The sequence below is a fragment of the Tenrec ecaudatus genome, chromosome 6 (genome assembly GCF_050624435.1).
Source record: "Tenrec ecaudatus isolate mTenEca1 chromosome 6, mTenEca1.hap1, whole genome shotgun sequence".
NCBI classification, from domain to species: domain Eukaryota; kingdom Metazoa; phylum Chordata; class Mammalia; order Afrosoricida; family Tenrecidae; genus Tenrec; species Tenrec ecaudatus.
The window spans coordinates 22,254,872-22,274,784 of NC_134535.1; the positions used below are offsets into that span (position 1 = coordinate 22,254,872).

Below are 19,913 nucleotides of genomic sequence, written 5' to 3' on the forward strand. Positions count from 1 at the left end.
AGAAGATGACCCTTTTGGAGTACCCCTCAAAAAAGCCCTTCTAAGGTGACCTGTGTGCCTTGAACTTCACTGACCTAGCAGACCCCTTCCAAAGCCACAGTTTGATTAGGTCTTTTAGTTAAGGCATCCAAATGAGACTAAAACAATTGCATTAATAAAATAACGTGCCTGCAGCAACCCCCTGAGTGCAGAGACAGATAGAAACACGTCTTGTCTGGAATCAGCGTGTGCACGTGTGGACCAGAACCCTAGGAGCAATGCTCTTGATAGACGCTTGCATTCGTTAAGCCTAATAACGCTCCATGACTCTAAATGTAGAGCCTTGATGCATGTGACACTCTGCGCACTTTGATTTCGTAGATCCTACCACAACTAGATGTCTGTAGCAAATACTTGCATTTACTTTGGAAAAGCAAAGCAAGGCGGGAGTTGTGTGCAGGGAAATGGTTTCAGAATGTCTAGTAGCAGATTTGGGTTCCTATTCCTGGATGACTTACTCTTAGTCTGGAAGTCAATCCTGACAAATAACCTCCTCTTCCCTTTCCTCACTCGTACTTTTATTTTTCCTGGAAATTTCTAGAATCCAAGGTCCAGTACAGTGCTGGAGGTTAGGTATTAGGATGCTAAGCAGAAGACAATTCAAACCCACCAGCCACTCCACAGGAGGAAGAGGACGCTGTTTGCTTCTGTAGAGATGTATAGTCTCAGAAGCCCTATATAGGGCCACTATGAGTAGAAATCAGCTTAATGGCAATGGGTTTGGTTTTAATGTAAGGTTTAACACTAGCCAGGACCGAAGAGACTGGGCATGGGTAGGAGAAGCTGTACATCTCCAGAAGGAAGAACTCAAGGTCATGGCTATTACTCCTGGACAGGTGAAGACATTTTCCAAATCACATAGCCCGACTTCTTTTTCCTCCCCATCCACCTATTTGTAACATAATCTAATTTTGCATTTTGGAAAATGAGAGCAATGATTTGGATTATACAAAAATATCTCTTATATAAAATCTTGACAATGTATTAGAGACATTGGGTGGCCAGTATCATTACCTCTTTCTGGGTTGGATATTTTGAGGATGCTGATCACAGTTCCTTAGAAAAGAGGCTGGCAAGACGTCATCTCACCTGTTCGGGATATGCGACCAGGGGGAACCAGTCCCCGCGGAGGGACATCATGTGTGGTAAAGTAGAGGGTCAACAACAAAGCAAAACGAGGCAGACCCTGATTGATATGGATTGACACGGTGGCTGTAGTGATGGGCTGAAACATCGTCCTGGTTTAGGACCGTGCAGTATTTTTGTTCTCTGAGTTGTAACCAACTCAGCACCTGGCAACAACAAATCCCACAGTACGCATCGTCCGCAGCACAGCCGTGGTCAGCATCACTGTTTCCAATCCCCATCCAAGAACATATTTAACAACGTTGGAAGCATTTCCCCCTAATTTGAACTATATTCCTGCGTTCCAGGGACGCCCCTCGAAACGGATGTTCTTCACGAAGACCCCAGTCTGTGGGTGTTCTCACTTCTTGTGGAAAGGTTCCTTGCTTCCATCAGCCTAAAGCCGTGTATTCTTGTCCTGGATGGAATTGAAGAGTTGATTGGCATTTATGGGATTTCAGGACCAAAGGTAATGCCTTTTAAAATTAACACCCATTTGAGGGCTGTCTTAATAAAGAATGCACCACAATTAAGGAGGTACCCAACATCTTTCACGCATGTTTATGCTTATTGCCAACATTGCTAATAATCATCCAAATCCCAACCTCACTGCCATCGAGTCAATTCCAACACATCGTAGTAACCCTACATTGTAGAACTGTTCTTGTGGGTTTCCATGGGCTGTCAATCTGTATGGGAGTAGAAGCCTTATCTCTTTCTATCAGAGCGGCTCATGGTTTCAAACTGCTGCCCTTGTGCTTAGCAGCCCACTGCATAACCAACTGTGCCACCAAGACTCCTTTACTTATCGTTACTGCTTTGTATTTTATTGAACAAATATTTGTATAGCACTTAGTTTGAGCCAGGAACTAGTATTGAGACTTAAAAAACTGATTTAATTCATTTCATCTTCATAAGAACTCTCGTCCTTGGTGGCTCAATGGTTATGCACTCAGCTGCTAACTGAAACAATGGTAGTTCTAACTCAGTCTAGGGCTCTTCAGGAGAAAGATGTGGGTGTCTGTCTGTTCCCATAAATATTATGGCCTAGTACTGTGTGATACCCAACTTCTCAACGTGATCACTGGTGACAAATTGGGTGCATAAGCAATTGTGGTGAAGAAAGCTGATGGTGCTCGGCTATTAAAAGATACAGCATCTGGGATCTTAAAGGCTTGAGGTTAAACAAGCGGCCATCTAACAAGGAAGTAACAAAGCCCACATGGAAGAAGCACACCAGCCTGTGTGATCATGTGGCATCGACAGGATCAGGTATTGGAAGATCAAAATCAAACGATTATATTGATGTGAAGGAAAGGGGTCAGGGTGGAGGCCTAGAGCCCATCTTAGACAACTGGACATCCCCTCACAGAAGAATCACATAGAATGGATGAGCCATCCAGAGTGCAGCACAGCACTGATGAAACACACCATTCCTCTAGTTCTTTAAGGATTCTTCCCCTCACCATCATAACCCCACTTCTACTTCACAAATCCGGTAGACCAAAATATGTACATTTGTACAGATAAGTGCTTTTGACACATGGATTCCAGGACAGATAAACTCCTCAGAAACAGTAATGGGAATAGTGGTACCATGAGGGTAAGGGGAGGGTGTGTGTGTGGGGGGAGGCGCGACGGGGAGAAACAGGAAGCTGATAGAAATGATGGATGTATAACCCCACCCTCCATTCTGGAGGGGGATGAATAACAGAAATGTGAGTGGAGGGATACAGCAGATAGTGTAAGGTATGAAATATATATATATATATATAATTTATTAAGGATTCATGAGGGTGGGAGGGTGGAGAGGGAGGGAAAAAAGAGGAGCTGACATCAAGGGGCTCAAGTAGAAAGATAATGTTCTGTAAATGTGGATGGCAACATATGTATAAGTTTGCTTGCTGTGATTGATATATGGATTGTAGCATCTGTAAGAGCCCCCAATACGATGTTTTTAAAAGATTATGGCCTAGGAAGCCTTGTGTCAGTTTTCTGCTCTGCCTCGTGGGGTTGATATGAGTCGGACTGGCTTCAATGGCACCCAACAACACCAAGGACAAACAACAGCCCTCCCTGTGAGAGAGAGCGCTGTGAGCCTGTCCCAGTTTACCGAGAGGGGTGGGTCCTCGAGCGATCAGGAGACTCGTCAAAGAGAGTGGGTGGGAGAGCTGGGATTCCAATATTGGCAGATTGTCACTAGAAATGGTGGCCTTTGCCCCTGCACTGTTCTGCTCTCCTCTTCCATTGTTTTGATCAGACTTTTATTGAGCATCTGCTATGGTCTTTATGTTTCATAGCATTGTCTGCTTCATCCACACAGAGTTTGCACACACCACTGCTGTCTGTTGGTTGCTATTCTTAGTGTCTCCTGTTCAAAAAGATACTCAATTACAGAACCTCTACTGCTTCTTAGATTCAGTCATTCCTATGTGAAGCATTTTCTCTGAAACTTTAAAACAAACACACACAAAAAGCTCACTGCCACCAAGTCAATTCTGACTCATAGCAACCCTCTAGGACCGGGTAGAACTGCCCCCGTGGATTCCTGAGGCGGTAAGTTTTTACAGGAGTAGACAGCCACCTCTTTCTCCTGAGGAGCAGCTGGTGGTTTTGAACCAATAACCTTGTAGTTAGTAGCCCAATGTGCAACTCATTGTACCACCACAGTTCCTGAAACTTAAATGGATATGGAATTAATATATTATGTAAGCAATATGTATTCCTTGTCAAAATCATGGTAAGTGAAAAATTAAATATGATTCTTAATCTCACCATTGTTACATACCTTGATGTATAGCCTTCTTTCTATGGATATATATTGGTGCAGGGCCAGGCTACATTGTGTTATACATGATGTTGCTGTGAGTGGAAGTCGCTGGACCACAACTAACAGCAACAATACATATTTTCTAGATGTGATTGAACACACCATCTTGTTTTATAACTTGCTTTTTTAACTTATCCCATAGCAACCTTCATTCGTCCAACACACAATGGTTTCCCACTTACTGTGGGCAGGGCATTATGAAAAAACACAGACCGGTCCTTGCAATGACTGGGAACTTTCAGCTTTTGGGGGGAATGACAGATATTAACATAAAAACCAAACCAAACTCATTGGCCCGCAGTCCATGCTGACTCACAGTGATCCTATAGGGCAGGGTAGAACTGCCCCTGTGCATTTCGAGACTGTAACTCTTCACGGGAGTAGAAAGCCCAGTCTTTCTCCTGAGGAGTGGCTGGTGGTTTCCAACCTCTGACCTTGTGGATCTCCGCCTAATTCATAACCACTACAGTACCACATGAATAAGTACAAAATTGCCTCTGTGACGGATGCTGCCACACTGGTATGTTGTGTCGTGAGTGCTTTTCCAGAAGGTCCGAGGCCTGTGAGGAAGGCTTCTCAGAAGAAGGCCCCAGGTGAGTTCTGTGGCGAGAGGAGAGTGCTCAGGCACTTTCTGAAGCAGTTTAGCCAGTGGTCTGGAGCCAGACCCTTGGTTTGAGGCTCGGCTCAGCTCTGCTATGTGCTAGCGGAATGCGTGCTTTCTAGGGTCGGGCTGTGAGTCAGAATTGACGCGCTGGCAGTGAATTTGGTTTGTGGCTTGGGTGCTTCATTCCCTCCTTTGTCCGCCAGGTTGTTACGAGGACCGATACACTCTGAACAGGGCCTGGGCACGGAGCAAGCCGTCAGCACAAGTTAGTTGTTCATAACAGGCAGAACAGGGTGGGAAAGGCTAATGGACGGATGCTAGGGAGATTCCGAATGGGAGTTCTTCCCATGTAACTTACGCTAGCATTGCTGCTCTCGGTGGTAAGGCCTCTGCAGAAAAGACGGCCACCTTTTTGCTAACGGACTAGTCCATGTGCATCCTCCTTTGCTTGGCGGCAGCCCTGGTGGTGCGGTGGTTAAGCGCCCAGCAGCTAATCGAAAGGCCCGCGCTGGGAAGCAGCTTCCATAAAGATTCCAAATCAAACTCATTGCCATTACAGCGATTCCAAACTCATAGCGACTCTAAAGCCCACTGCCTGGGAAGCCCATGGAGGCAGTTCCACTCGGTCGGCTGGGTGGTCCGGGATCAGCAGCGGGTGTGGATTGGCTTTCACTCTTCTTTGGTTGTCACCGGCCGTCTGTCCTTCAGAAGGAGGGGCTTTTGTCATGATCGTTGCGTGCAGGCCCCTCTCTCAGGTCCATGCTTGCATCAGCAGATGTGGAGCAGGGGTGAGTCAGTCCAGAGTCGCATGACCCAAGAAGCAAGGTCTGCTCGGGCTGACTGTGCTTACCGACTCATCCACAGTGAACAAGGTCACGTTCTTCCAACATGCCAATTAATTTTGTTTCTGGGCATGGCTGTCCTCTGTCTCTCCCCGAACCCCACTGCACCTTCCTACGGAAACAAAGACTCTTTTCAAACTTACAATCCCTGACCGAGCAAACCAGGGCTTCCTTAGTCATCTGTAGTGAACTCACAGATGAGCCAATGAGCACAGGTCAGCCCATGGTTTCCTTTTGAAGTGGGGAATCTGCCCTAAAGCAGTCAGCATGGTTCTGCTGAGCATGAATTGGTATTTTCTCATCACCACATTGCTACTCTCACACGTCACTCTTCATCATTGCCACCTGTGCTAATCTGGGTAGACCACAGAAACAAATTCATAGACACTTGTATAAGAAAGAGCTTTATATACAAGAGCAATTGTACATGGAGAAAACACCCCAGCCTACTCCAGATCAAGTCCATAAGTCTGATATTAGCCCATATGTTTGATACCAATCTATAAATTCCTCTTCAGACTCACGAAACACATGCAATGATGCTGAATGTAGGAAGATCACAGGCCAGTGGGTGGGAAGTCTTGTGGATCTAATGGGATTGTAAGCATCTCAGTGTTGTCAGGGGTCTCCATGTGGTTCCTCCAGCTCAGGGCACTGGCTGCATTAGGGTAGGTCCATGTGGCTTCTCCTCAGGGATGTCTCACATGGAGTGAGCCAAGAGAGAGAGTGTCTCCCACCTCCAAGGAGGAAATAAGGTGTTCCCAGAATCCTCAGAGAAGGCCATGCCCACACAGAGGGCTATATCCTGATTGACAGACTAGACTCCACCTCTACTCTCTTAATCCTCACATTGACACCAGATTATATAATCGCCACACCACCTTAACCCTTAGCCAATTCTTACTCTCTCTATTCTACCTGGTGGTGTAGTGGATTGGCCATTGGGCTGTTAATAACTGCAGGGTTGTTGGTTCAAACCTACCAGCTGCTCCTCCTAAGAAAGATGAGGCTTTCTGTACCTGTTAAGATGTATAGCCTCAGAAACCCACAGGAGGGCCCTTCTACCCTACCCTACAGGGTCACTATGTGTTGGAATCGATTTGATGACAGTGAGTTTGGGTTTTGGGAGCAAGTGTGAAAACCATCAATAGGCGGTTCATTTTCAGTTCTCAAGATGTCTTTGAATTCTCCACCAGGCAAAGGATTTTTCCTGGCTGCCTTGCTCCCTTGCACCCCATTGCAAATTCATCCTGAGCACTGTCTCCTCCAGCCTGTCCTACAAGGCCCTGTGTGCCCGCCCAGATGTGAGGACAATGGAGCTCATCAGCACAGGTGAAGCGGAAGCCCAGCTCCGCATCTTTAGGCAGCACCTCTCCACGCCCAGCAGCGACCCCTTCCGACAGAGAAGGCAAGCGCTGAGGAAAAAAACAAACCTGAATCCGTTAAAGCTCACCATCCTAGCCAGTGAATCTAAAGAGTGCAGGATCTACAGGAACGAGCTTCAGTGCATGAAGGCATACCTGGAGGTGCCTTCTATTCAGGATCTCTGGGAACTGATCCTGAAACGATGGGTCGAAGACTACAGTTGGAATTTTACAAGGAAAAAAGGAAGCTCAGACGCCTTGGCTTCTGGAGAAGGTATGTGTCGGGCGACGTGGACGGCTCGGCATTGAAGCTTTTATCCACAGGGAGCAAGGTAGGCGTGGGACTTCACCTGGGGAGGAGACGCTAAGGGGTGAAGTGACCAGACAAAACAGGGACACCGCTGTGAATTTCAGATAAAAAAAACCCAATTATTTTTTAGTGTTTTGTTGTTAGGTGCCACGGAATCCTTTCCGACCCGTAGCGACCCTTTGTGCTACAGAATGAAACACTCCACGGTCCTGCTCCAGCCTCCTAATGATTCCCATGGTTGAGCCCATGGTTGAGCCCATGGTTGAGCCCATGGTTGAGCCCATGGTTGAGGCCATGGTTGAGCCCATGGTTGAGCCCATGGTTGAGGCCATGGTTGAGCCCATGGTTGAGCCCATGGTTGAGGCCATGGTTGAGGCCATGGTTGAGCCCATGGTTGAGCCCATGGTTGAGCCCATGGTTGAGCCCATGGTTGAGCCCATGGTTGAGGCCATGGTTGAGCCCATGGTTGAGCCCATGGTTGAGGCCATGGTTGAGCCCATGGTTGAGGCCATGGTTGAGCCCATGGTTGAGCCCATGGTTGAGGCCATGGTTGAGGCCATGGTTGAGGCCATGGTTTCAGTCCATCTCCTCGAGGGCCTTCCTCTTTCGCTGCCCTTCCGCTTTACCAAGCACGATAGCCTTCTCCAGGGACTGGTCACTCCTGACAACACGTCCAACGTATATAAGATGCCGCCTGCTCATTTTTACTTCTAAGGAGCATCTGGTCATACTTTTTCCAAGACAGATGTGTTTGTCCTTTTGGCAGTCCCTGGCACTTTCCACGTTCTTCTCTGGCACCGCAGTGCAAACGCATCGGTGCCCAGCTCTCATGTGCAGATGTGGCGATTGGAACTGCCATGGTGTGAGTCAGGCTCGCCTTCATCCTCAGAGTAACATCCTTGCTTTGAATACCCCAAAGAGGTCTGGTGTAACAGATTTACCCAATGCAACCGCCTGAACTGCCTACTGAGTACGTTCCACAGACTGCTCGGGACATCCTTGTGCTCAAAACCAAGGTGCGGAATTTGTCAGAAATCCAAATTTAACTGGGCGTCCCGTATTTTTTATTTGGTGACTCTGGCATGCCTCTCTAGGGAGCTGCTCATGGGGAGTGTAGGCAGTGTAGGTGTGGGAGGCACACCTGTGAATTGCAGATGCGTAAGAAACGGGCCTTTATTATGTCTATGACCCAATTTCATCTCTTTTGAGTCCACCGTCCTGGCTGAGAGCAGAAACCCAATACCCGGTCCATTCAGATTTAATCCATCAGTTTAATTTGTTCCCAGTCAATTCTGATTTTTTTTTTCAGTCAAGCAAGGATTTGGGCCCCGGCCGTGGCTCTGCCAAGTTCGGCCCTGAGACTAGGCGTCCTTGGTTGTCATATGTGCTCCCATCAAGTCCCATGGTAGACTTGGCTCCTGATGGTCCCCACACAGGGGCATCCTCCTCAGGTTCTGAGTTGGCCTGTTAACTGGACGGTTAGTGGCCCAAACCCACCGACTTCTCTCTGGGAGAAAGATGAGGCTTTCGGTTCCCATAAAGCTGTACAACCACGGAAACCCATAGAGGCAGCTCCACTCTGTTGTCCAGTCACCATGAGTCGGGATCAACTGCGTGGCCATGGGTCGAGTTCCGGGGTGCCTGTCTGTTCTTGGGTTGCTCAGTGTCTGCTGCCATCTGCGGACTCATTCCTTCATCCAAACTGTGAGGGGACCCCTCCCCTCAGCCAAACCCTGTCTTGTCTTGAGCCTATGGTCCCTACAGGAAACTGGTTGCTCAGGCCCTCTACCCACCCACTGCCACTGAGCCCATTCCGACTCATAGCGACCCAACAGTAGGGTTTGCAGGGCTATACAACTTCATGGGAACAGGTAGCCTCGTTTTCCTCTTGAGGAGCAGCGGGTGGGTTTAAATTGCTGACGGTGAAGTTAGTTGACCATCACTTACTGCGCAGACCATTAAGGCTCCTTTCTCTGGCCCCCTAGGCTATCGAAGTGGTGGTTACACAGTTGGCTGTGAACCCAAAGGCCGGCAGTTCAAAACCATCACTTTGTGGGAAACAGATGACGCTTTCTACTCCCATCAAGGTTAATGGTCTTGGACACACACGGGGCAGTCCTATAATCAGGGTCACCATGAGTTGGCATTGACTCGATGACAGTCAGGTTTGTTTTGAAGTTGCTCTTCCCTCCTGTTCCCATGGGAGCTGCCGCTTCCCAGGCTTCCAACAGAAGTGGGCGCAGCGCCCTCTACTGCCGGTGCCCAGGTGTGTCTGCCTGGTCATCTCTTCCTTGCTCAAAGCTAGCCTGGGTTCATCAGAGGAGAGCAGGTCCCTTCTCAGAAGCATAGGCAGTCTCTATTGCTTGTTTCTCGGAATCTCTCTCTCAGCTCAGTAAGCCCGCTTTTTCTCCTGGGGGGAAACACTGCCCCCTCCCTTAGATCACCCTGTAATTGTCTGAGCCTGAACTCAGTGGCAAATGCAACGATAAAATCAAATTGATTCCATGAGCTGGTCAGAGTTTGTCTTTTGACGCTCAACAGCCAGGCTCTTGTGGGCAGAGGTTGCTTTCTTGAGCCGTGGCTGCATCTGTGAGCGTCAAAAGACCATTTGCCAATGGGAGTTTTCCTCGCTGTGTTTCTGCTACAAGAAGCCTCTCTGTTCTGGGCAGGGAGTTTGGAATGAGCTAGGGTGTGGCAGAGGGTGGGAAGAGAGAGCCGAGAGCACTTGGAATAGAAACAGAAAACACACTGTCCATGTGTCATCCTGCCCGTTTTTAATCTCTGCGAAGAAACACCAGCTTCCAATGTAGTGATTCCCCCAGCCCCACCTCCAAAGCCCACACTGCCGTTCAGTTGCTTCTGACTCAGTGACCCCACAGGACAGAGGGGAAGTGCTCCTTGGGGATTCTGAGACCCAATCTTTATGGGAGGAGACAGCTCCATTTGGGCTCAATCCCAGTTCAGCATTGACGTTGGGCATGTCATTTAACTTCGTTCACTGGGCTTCGTTTGCGAGATCCAAATCCTCAAGTTCACTGCCACCGAGTCAACTCTGATTCATAGTGACCTTAGACCCAGTAGCTCGGCCTCCGTGGGATCCTGAGACTGTCACTCTTTTCTGGCGTGGAAAGCCTCAGCTTTCTCCCATGGCGGGTGGTTGGAAACAGCTGACCTAGTTGTTAGCATCCCCAAGGGACAGCGGCAGTGACGTATCTACGTGCAGAACTGTGGACAGATTCAGGGTGGGCGGGGGAACCAATACAAAGGCTGTAGAGCGATGCCTGGCCCACGTGCCTCACCACTGTGTCGGCGTCTGCCTAGGGCTGGACGGCTGGGTGGCGGACACGCTGTGCTTACTGAGCATCTCGCACTGTGGCTTGGCGGAGGAGGAGATACTTCAGCTTCTGGACATGCTGGGCTACAGGGATCAGCACACAGTGACCCTGCTGCACTGGGCTGCTTTCCGCAACGCCAGCAAAGAATGGGTCCTGGAGAAGCCCGACGGCCTCCTGTGCTTCCGGCACCAGTCCCTGAGAAAGGCTGTGGAGCACAGGCTTCTCGGTAAGGCTCCGCTCCCAATGTCCACAGCCTAAAGGGCAGGTAAGCGTGGTCGCACTTCCTTGTAACCAGGCATGTTGGTGGTGCGGCGGTTGAGCATTCGTCTGCTAACCAAAAGGTTGTCTGCAACCTGAAAGGTCTCTGGTTTGAACCCATCAGCCGTTTTATGGGAGAAAAGGGTGGCCATTTGTTCCCACAAAACCTTGGAAAGCAGGCAGGGCACTTCGCTGCTGTCCGGCGGGGTGGGAGGAGTCTGAATCCACTCACCACCAGCAGATCAAAGCCTCGGTTTCAGTGGCTTCACACCCCTGGGTTTCTTCTCACATATAACAGGCGCTGGCTGGCGCCAGGACGCCGATGCTGTTGACTCACGGTGGCCTCGTGCTCAGCAGAACCAAATGTCACCCTGTCTTGGCCCATCCTCACTGCTCTGTTCGAGTCTCTGGTTGCAGTCATTGTGTATTTTGCGTACCTTCCCACCTAGGGGGGTTCAGTCTCCTAGCACCATATCAGACCATGTTCTCTTGGGACGCAGAGGGAGTTTCATTGACTCATTTCTGGGAGCAGCCTGCCAGACCTTTCCTCCTAGTCTCAGTTTGGAAGCTCCACCACAATCTGTCCACCTGGGTGGACAGGGTGAACTACTAGGATGACCCTGTTGCTATTTGAAACGTCACGGGCATAACGTCCAGCATCACAGCAACACAAGCCACCAGAATATGACAAAGTGACAGGATGGGGTAGTTAGACCAGGTAGCATGGAGTTTTTCCAAATCATTTTTGCGAAAAGGCACACAGTGGCTATTTGAAGAATGCCCCCTCCCTTCGTTATAGCGCCTAGGAAGAACGGGGCTCGGCATGCTACCCAGGTGTGTGCTCCATTCATCGGGCAAGAAAATGTGTCAAGCAGCAAATGGAAAAGGCCTCTCTTTCGGTTTGGGAGGAGCTTGTTTCTGGCTTGTCTTAGCTACTGAAATTACTGCGCTTTTGTAATAAAGGTAGAGTAACTTTGGTTCCTAAGTAACATGGTGGGTTATGCATTGGGTTGTTAACTGTGAGGTCAGCAATTTGAAACCACCAGCTGCAACTCAGGTGAAAGATGAGGCTTTCTAATCCCGAAGAGTTGCAGTCTCAGAAACGCACAGGGGCAGTTCTACCCTGTCCTACAGGGTCATTATACATTGGAATCAACCCATTGGCAGTGAGTTTGGCTTTTTGTTTTGGCGATCTTGGTCCAACATCCAACTTGCCATTTGTCTGCTCAGCTGCCTCTCGGCCCATATAAGATTCAGGCAGTGGATTAAGGTCCCCAAAGCACACTCTTGGATATCTGAAGATGCTGATCGAAGTGGAAACTGTGGTGTATATTTAAAATAGAAAAATAGGTTGCCAATATTTCCCGTAAGGGGACTGGGGTGGAGGTGGGGTAGTGGAAAACAACACACAAGCTGCAAATCAATGTGCTCAGAGGCCCTCAAATTCTAGGCCAATGATTTAAAATAAAGCAAAGCCTTTGGTGAATTCAGACTGTTCGGCGAAGATCCATTTTCCTTTAGCCACGGCTGCAGTCGGTAGCTACAGGGTTCAGAGAGCTTTCCTAGATCTGCTGAGCTATGAAGCATATCAGCCGAGTAAAATATCCTAATTCTGTTCAACCAAAGACTATCTTGATTGTAAGACCCACCTTTTCTTTAGATACTGCTGACAAAAATAAACATACAAAGAGATACAAAATTAAAATAAAGAAAAGATGTTTCAGCACTACATCTCCCCCCCCCCCCCAGAAAAAACTACCGTGATTTTGATAGACTTGAAATGGTAGCCAAGACGTTCCTGGGTGGTGCCCATGGTTAAGTGCCGACGACCAGCCGAAAGGCTGACGAGTTCCAGTCCCCGCTGAGATGTCTTAGAAGAGAGCTGGCAGTCGGCTTCTGGCTGGTTGTAACCTTGAAAACGCTATGACGGGACGCAGTTCGACTCTGCACGCGGGTGGTAATAGACTCAAGGGCAACCCACAACAGGAACTATGCACCCCTCCCACCCCCAAAAATATTGTTAAATTTTTTTCTGTATTGTTTTCCCTGTCCTAACAAGTTGGGCGTGCTAAAAGCAATTGCTTTTCCAACAGGTGGAACCGCTCCTGTCAGAGAATGCGGTCCCTATGCCTTTCAGAACCCGACAAATCACAAGAAGACGCAGCTCCACCAAGCCTTGGTCAGCTACTTCCAGCAGCACGCGGCTTTCTGGCGCGTGTTTCAAGAGCTGCCCTGGCATCTGAAGATGAGCGGCAGCTGGGAGGACCTGTGCAACTTTCTCACCAGTCCCAAGTAAGTCTCGGGGGGTTGGTTTTTCAAAATCACTGCAGGTTTAACTTTCCCTCCCACTAGTGCTGAGTTGAGACAGACAAGGTTCCTTGGAGCTTTCGTCACGAAGTCACTCAGACCCCCAGCCATCCGTTCCACCCATCCCTGCCTCTGGCATCTACTTCTGAGCCTGATGGACCCTCCCCTGGTGGTGGTGATGGTGGTGGTGGGGGCTCCCTCTGCTCTGGCTGGTCTGTGCCTTTCTCCCCCTCACTCCCTGTTAGGTGGAATTCTAGAGTGGATAGACCTTCTAGATGGGCAAGGATGAAACAACGGGCCACCCTCCGGCTTCCTTTTCCCTTCCTCCCTCCTTCTGTCCCTCCCCTTCCTCCACATTCATCTTACAATGATGGATGGAGGATCTGTTTGGTCTGGACACTGTGCCAGGTCCTGGGGTGCAGAGGTAAGTTAGGAACAGCCCCAAGCCCCCAGGTGCTTGCCATCTGCTCGGGGCCAGTTGGCATCGTTCAAGGCCTGGCTTACTAAGGCGCTCTCTGTCACTGCACTGTGTTTCCAGCGTCACGGACTTTCTATCAAAACTCAGGAGCCCGAGCTTCTGGACCAGGCTGCACCTCCTGCACTACTGGGGCGTGTTGACCGAAGTTGGCTATGACGTCACCAGGACCTATTTGCTCTCCGTGGACAAGATTAAAACCAGCCCGTGCCACAAAGCCCACGCCAGGGGCGTGCCCTCAGGTACGGGGAGTCTTCACGGTCCCAGTGGTCCCCTGGGTGCTGGGAGAGGCGCTGGCCCAAACCGAACGCTTCTTCCAGCCCCTCACCAGTCCTGATCAATCCAGCCGGCCTCTCTGGTTTCTTCTCCACACACACAACCACAAAAAAATTGCTCCCCCACCCCCAATGTTAACAGTTTTATTGGCATAGCAACATATAATACCTACGTCACACGCTAGTTTAAGCATATGGGAAGGACTTGTGCAATGATCATTATAATCCATTTTAGGAACTTTTCTTCTTTCTTGTACTTGTTAATGGCTCCCAGGTTCCTCCAACCCCAGGAACGTCCTAATTCAGTTACTGTCTCCTCAGATTCACCAACCCTGAATTGCATGTAAAGGAAAGCCTCCAGCAACCAAAAGCAAGCCAGAAACCCAAACCCAAGAACAGTAATAAAATAAAATAGAGAAGAACCTCAGGCTGGAACATACATGTTCTAACTTTCTGAGGAGAGTGGCGAAATAGATAGACAACACAAACTTGCCGTTTCAATCGTTTTCACAATCTCCCCACCCCCTAAGCCAATGATCTCTGAGGAGTAGAAATTGGGGGGCGTGCTCATTTTGAAACGGCTGCTGGCTTTCTTTCGGTGGGGGGGGGGGTGACTTTTGCCTTTGCCTTCTTTTCCCCTGTACCTTCTTGTGGCTCCGGCCAACCCCCACCCCTCAACATCTGCCATTGTACCTTGAGTTCCAACTTGGGCTTCCTTCTCAAGTAGCAGGGCCCTCCCCACTGCCGGAGAGCTACAGAGCTCATTGGAGACCCTGGGGGCAGGGTGTGTGTGTGTGTGTGTGTGTGTGTGTGTGTGTGTGTGTGTGTGTGTGAAGGGACTCAGCTGTGAACCCAAAGGCTGGAGGTTGGAGTCTCTTCATAGGTGCCTCAGAAGAAAGTCCTGGCCATCTAATTATGAAAACAACCACACAAGAAACCAACCGCGGAGAACTCCCAGGAGCGCATGTCCTACTGTGACACACACAGGCTCTAAACACGAGTCAGAATCCTTTCCACAACACCAGTTTGCTCTCTCTTTTGTTTTTCCCTTGGTTGACCGGTCTCCTAAGTGGCCAGTTGATAGCTTGCGATTGAATTCATTCCAACCTGGAAGCGCGCAGTTGTCTGGCATCCTGTTTAAGTGACTTGGGTTTTGATTGGCGCCCTTTTGGTTCATACTGTTACCCTTTGTTCCCCTTAAATGGGCCCCATCTGACCTATTAAGCCGAGTGACCACCTTCATTCTTCCAACTAATGTTAACTGAGCCCCTCCTTGGGGCCGCAGGCTCTGCTGTGCTCTGCTGACACAGTGATGAGCCAGGCCAGCAGAGCCCTCTCTCCCGAGGCTTGCAGTCCTGTGGTCGTGACACCAGACTTTGAGGGTTTATTGTGCACCAGCTTCTGCGCGAAGCCCGCCAGGGGCACGCTCTTGTTCAAACCCTTCCAAATCGTATGCTCCTCTTGATTGATGTGTGTTTTCAGAAATGTAGGGGCCCGTCTCAGAGAGTCAGATGAAGCCACACAAGCCCCCAGCTCGTCAGAAATGAAACCGAGCCACGTGACACCCGCAGTGCTCTGGTCCTTGAACACATAGCCTTTCACTCATTGTTATCTTCTCTTTGATCGTCGTTGGAGAAACATACACAGCAAAACGTAGGCCAGTGCAGCCATTTCTGCTGTGACATCGCTGGCACGCCTGGAGCTGGGCCGCTTTCCTTGAGCTGGCCCCTCCCCAGTGACATCAGCTCACAGCCTGTCTGATCATCTGAGTTGTCACTTTGACCCGGAAAGAGCACAAGGTTCAAACACACGTGGTCCACAGAGACCATTGCTTCATTTTAAGCTGAAAAAATAATCACAGGGCGATGGTTTTAGGAGTTCGCCCAGCATCCATGACTCCAGGAGGTCTGGATTCCATGTGAATGTGAAATTCTGCTCTGCATTTCCCCCCCTTTTGATTGGAATCTTTGACCAAAAACCTGCGGGTGGTAGCTGGGTCCCATCCAGTTCCCATCTCGTGGAAAGGAGGTAGTTAATCATGCAGGCACTTGGCCACCCGGCCCAGCTTTTCTTCCTGTTTCCGGCTCTCCTTTCTCCGTTGCTCCAGGCAAATAGAGACCAGTTATTTCCTCTTGGATGGCTGCTTGCAAGCTCTTAACAACGCTGTTGACCAGCCCAACGTCACTTGTGTTTTCAAGTCTGAACGTTGCTGACTGGCCACACACTCATTTGTGTTTGCAAGAGCCTCAGTTTACGCAGTTTGGGAGCCCTGTAGAGCAATCCAGGTCATTCTAGGAGCTGGCTGCACAGATTTGGCTTGAAGTAGCCCGAGGCCCCAGGTGCTATGTGACAACCTAGGAGGTTGAGCAGAAACACTAGACATGTTCCTATCAGGCCGGTGAGCTGGGCTGCCCCTTGAAAGCACGACCCCAAGTCGCCAAACGAAGGAACTAAATGCCACGAGGCTGTGGAATGTGCACCGGCAGCCCCGGCAGCAACTTTTGGCTTTCCTTGTCATGGTGGTGAATGCATCTGTCACACGGCGATTGCCAGCCCCCAGCGGACAGTTTACTTGCAGCGATGACAGCCATTGCTTGTGCAATCCTACCCCGATCCGATGCGATATTGTCTCCACCTCCTCTAACGTCCCCTCCCCGCTCTCACCTCCCTCACAACCCTGGTGACCGCCAATCAACTTTGGTCTCTCTACCCCTGCCCTTTTCTGATCTGTTTTTGAGAGCCCCGGGTGGCACAGTGGCTAAAGTGCTTGCTTGGGTTTCTCAAGGTCAGCAGTTTGGACCGCCGGGGAAAGAGGCGGCAGTCTGCTGCTTTCAGCATTTCCAACCTTGGAAGCCCTAGGGTGGGCAGCTCTACTCTGTCCTTGGGGCTGTCATGGGTCAGAATCGACTCGAAGGCAAAGGGCTTGGTTTGGGGTTGGCTTAGCATCTTCGATCTCCATCGTAGTGTAGCCAGCATGGAGACTTTGTTTCTCCTATGGAGGAGGATAGTCCGCTGCGTGTCTGTACCAGCACCGTGTTGGGCTTCTCCACTTGGCTGCTGAGGGCCATTTGCATTGTGCCAACCAAGAAGAATGCTGCCAGGAACATTGGTGTCCAAGTCTCCGAGTCTCCGCTCTCAAGTCTTGTGGGTGGAGAGTAGGAGTGAATTGTCCCAGAGGCTGCCACGATGGGCTCAAGCTGGGAGGACAAGGGCGCAGGATCGGGAGTGCTTCGTTCTGTGTGCCTAGGCCGGGTCGCTGTGGGTCAGAACCGGCTTGATGGCACCTAACAACGAGAATCACAGGGTAGTTCTGTCCCCCCAGGAACTGCCACAGCAACGTGGCTTCAGAGCTCTGCCTTGTTTTGATTGTTGTCGTTAGCTGGGAGCTCTGACTCACGGCGATTGCTGTCTAACAGAGCGCCCAGTCCTTTCAACCTAGGCGGTTCACCTCGAGCACTAGACTGAACGGTCATTGGTTGCGATCCACCGAGCTCATTGGCGTTTCCGCCTGTTTTAGTCTGGACGGTCCACTGATGCCTGTTCCCCAGGGGTGACCTAATGTGTTTGAAAACACTGCTGGCGTCCTGCCAGCACCACAGCCACACACTCGCCGCCGGTGTGCCCTGGATGACTTATGTGCTTTTGGAATTTCTCTGATCCACCAGTCCTGCAGGATCAAGGAGCCAAGAGCCACTTGGATGCTGCAAGCCGGGATCCGTCTGGGATTGTCTTCCGTGCTTAGGGTTATGTGTGTGGGTGTTAACCAGAGGAAGGCTAGATCTACAAGAGGAGGGTAGAGATCCTGCTCGATAATGCCACGACTGCGTGTCATCACATGGTTGTCATGGTGATGAGGAGGGCTGGGGCTCGGGGTTGAAACTGGGAGGAAATCAGATAATGTGTCCCTATGACCAGGTCTGGAGAGATCCATGGGGCTGAGAGGTCCACAGGGCCGTCCCTGTGATTCTGTGATGGATTGCCACCTGTATACCTACCTGAGATCTTGCTGGTTTGTCTCTGTGGTAGTCTGGGACCTCCAGGGCCGTTTCAGCATGGAGTCCTCCTGCTCTGGCACCTTCCTCTGGCAGGACAGTCGCCTCTGGCACCTTCCTCCTGCTCACGCTCATCCACTGCATGTCCGGTCAACCCAAAGGCAGCTAAGAACAAGGAGCTAGAACTTCCTGCAAGCAGGGGTGGCTGAGGGAAAGACACCGTGTCTGTGGGTTCTGAGTAGTTTCCTCCGCTCTTCTGGGTTAAGATTCTCTCTGATAACATGACCTTTCAATCAGTTACAGAAGAATGCTTTGGGGACAGGCAGGTGAGCCCAGAGTGGTCTCTATTGCAGGCAATGTGGCTCAGGTGAGGGCAGCGTTGGGGTCTGTGAGCAGCTGGCAGAGCCAGGCATCTTTGGCGATGCAGGACTGAGAAGCAGAAGTAGGACAAATATTCCCTTTCTTCAAGTCGGTGGTGAAACAAAGTGTGAACAGAGGAAGGGCCCCATCCTGCTTTTAGGCGGGGCTTTCCCAGCAGACCTTTGCCAAACTAGAATAGAAAGAACACCCTGACTTAAGGGAACTGTCGAAGCATTTCTAGAGGCCCCCATGGTGTTGTGTTTATGTGTTGAGCTGCTATCTGGTACACTACGGAAAAAATGTGAGGCTTTCTAGTCCTGTGATGAGTCTCAGTCTCGAAACCCACATGCGCAGTTCTACCCGGTCCTGTTGCTGTTGGTAGGGGTCATTGAGTCTGTTCTAGCCCCTAGTGATCTTATGCACCATAGAATGAAACTGCCGGGTCCTGCACCATCCCTACCATGGTTCCTATGGCTGAGTCCATTGTGGCAGCCACAGTGTCAATTCTTTTGTGGAGGGCTTTCCTCTTTTCCGCTGCCCCTCTACCCCGTGGGATGTTCTTCTCCTGAGACTGGTCTGTCCTGACACCCTGCCCTGTAGGGCCACTGTGAGTCAGAATCCACTGGATCGCAGTGAGGTTTCTTTTGGTTTTGTTTTTTGCGTGGAAGCATCCTCCTAGCAGCAGGGCCTATTCTCCTGGCCTATGGGAGGGGGGAGAATTCCCTTTCCCAGTCTTGGCCCTATCACATTCCTGTTCTGTTCTAGCAAGCTTAGGATTTTCCCCTCCACTTGGTCTCAGCAAGTTCCTTTAAACAATCGGAATTTCTCTGCAGTGTCTCAGCCTCATTAGTTTGTGGGGGACAATGAAGAGTGTCTGCCGCCTCTCCCAGATCCAGTTTCTTGGCGATGGGCATTCACATGCCACCACCAGCCCCGCCCCTCATCCCCTTCACCCCCCACCCCCGTCTACCATCCCTCGTTCTTCAAAGCAGTGGTTCTCAACCTTCCTCATGCAGCGACCCTTTCATGCAGTTCCTCATGTTGTGGTGACCCCCCCAACCATAAAATCATTTTCTACTAAATGACTGTAATTTTGCTACTGTTATAAATGGTAATGTAAATGTCTGATATGCAGGATGCATTTTCATTGTTACAAATTGAACATAATTAAAGTATAGCAATGAATCACAAAACAATATGTAATTATATATTATGAAATAGCTATTTCTAATTACAAATAAATGAAATTTTGTCCGAAGCATGGAGTAGTATGGGTAACAGTCTTCATGCGAGGTACTTGTATGTGGGTGTATTTGCATGTGGGTGGACCCGCCTGGAGATGGATAGAAGGGCCGTGACTTGGTTCCTAAGACCACTGGAAATATGTGTTTTCCGATGGTCTTAAGTGACTCCTATGAAAGATTTGTTCCACCTCCAAAGGGGTCGCGACCCACATGTTGAGAACCACTGGTCCAGAGGATGTTTGGCTCCCCCAGGTGGTTACAAGGAGAATAACAAGTCTCGTTTTTTTGTTACCTAAACCAACTTGATGCATGGCCACTTGGATTAGGGTAAATCTAGCTTTAAGAAGGAACTGGTGGCGTAGTGGTTGCGTGGTTGGCCTGCTAACAGTAAGATTTGCAGTTCAAAACCACTATCTACCAGGCGGGGGAAATGATGGGGCTTTCTACTCACATAGAGTTACAGTCTCAGAAGCTCACAGGGGCAGTTCTACCCTGCCCTATGGGGTCACTATGAACAGCTCACCTTGCTCTTAGCATAATCCCGAACTGGTCA

At 49.9% G+C, this 19,913-nt stretch overlaps 1 protein-coding gene across 1 annotated transcript in view; it reads left to right on the top strand.

The window, feature by feature from the left end:
* LOC142451355 (putative tetratricopeptide repeat protein 41) overlaps nucleotides 1–19,913 on the top strand; it is an 80,198-nt gene that overhangs the window by 17,165 nt on the left and 43,120 nt on the right. Inside the window, exons 5-10 of the mRNA XM_075553203.1 lie at nucleotides 1,473–1,633; nucleotides 6,637–7,078; nucleotides 10,436–10,675; nucleotides 12,801–12,999; nucleotides 13,553–13,721; nucleotides 16,745–16,780. Coding sequence (XP_075409318.1) covers nucleotides 1,473–1,633; nucleotides 6,637–7,078; nucleotides 10,436–10,675; nucleotides 12,801–12,999; nucleotides 13,553–13,721; nucleotides 16,745–16,780 — 1,247 coding nt within the window. The remainder of the gene's footprint in view (nucleotides 1–1,472; nucleotides 1,634–6,636; nucleotides 7,079–10,435; nucleotides 10,676–12,800; nucleotides 13,000–13,552; nucleotides 13,722–16,744; nucleotides 16,781–19,913) is intronic.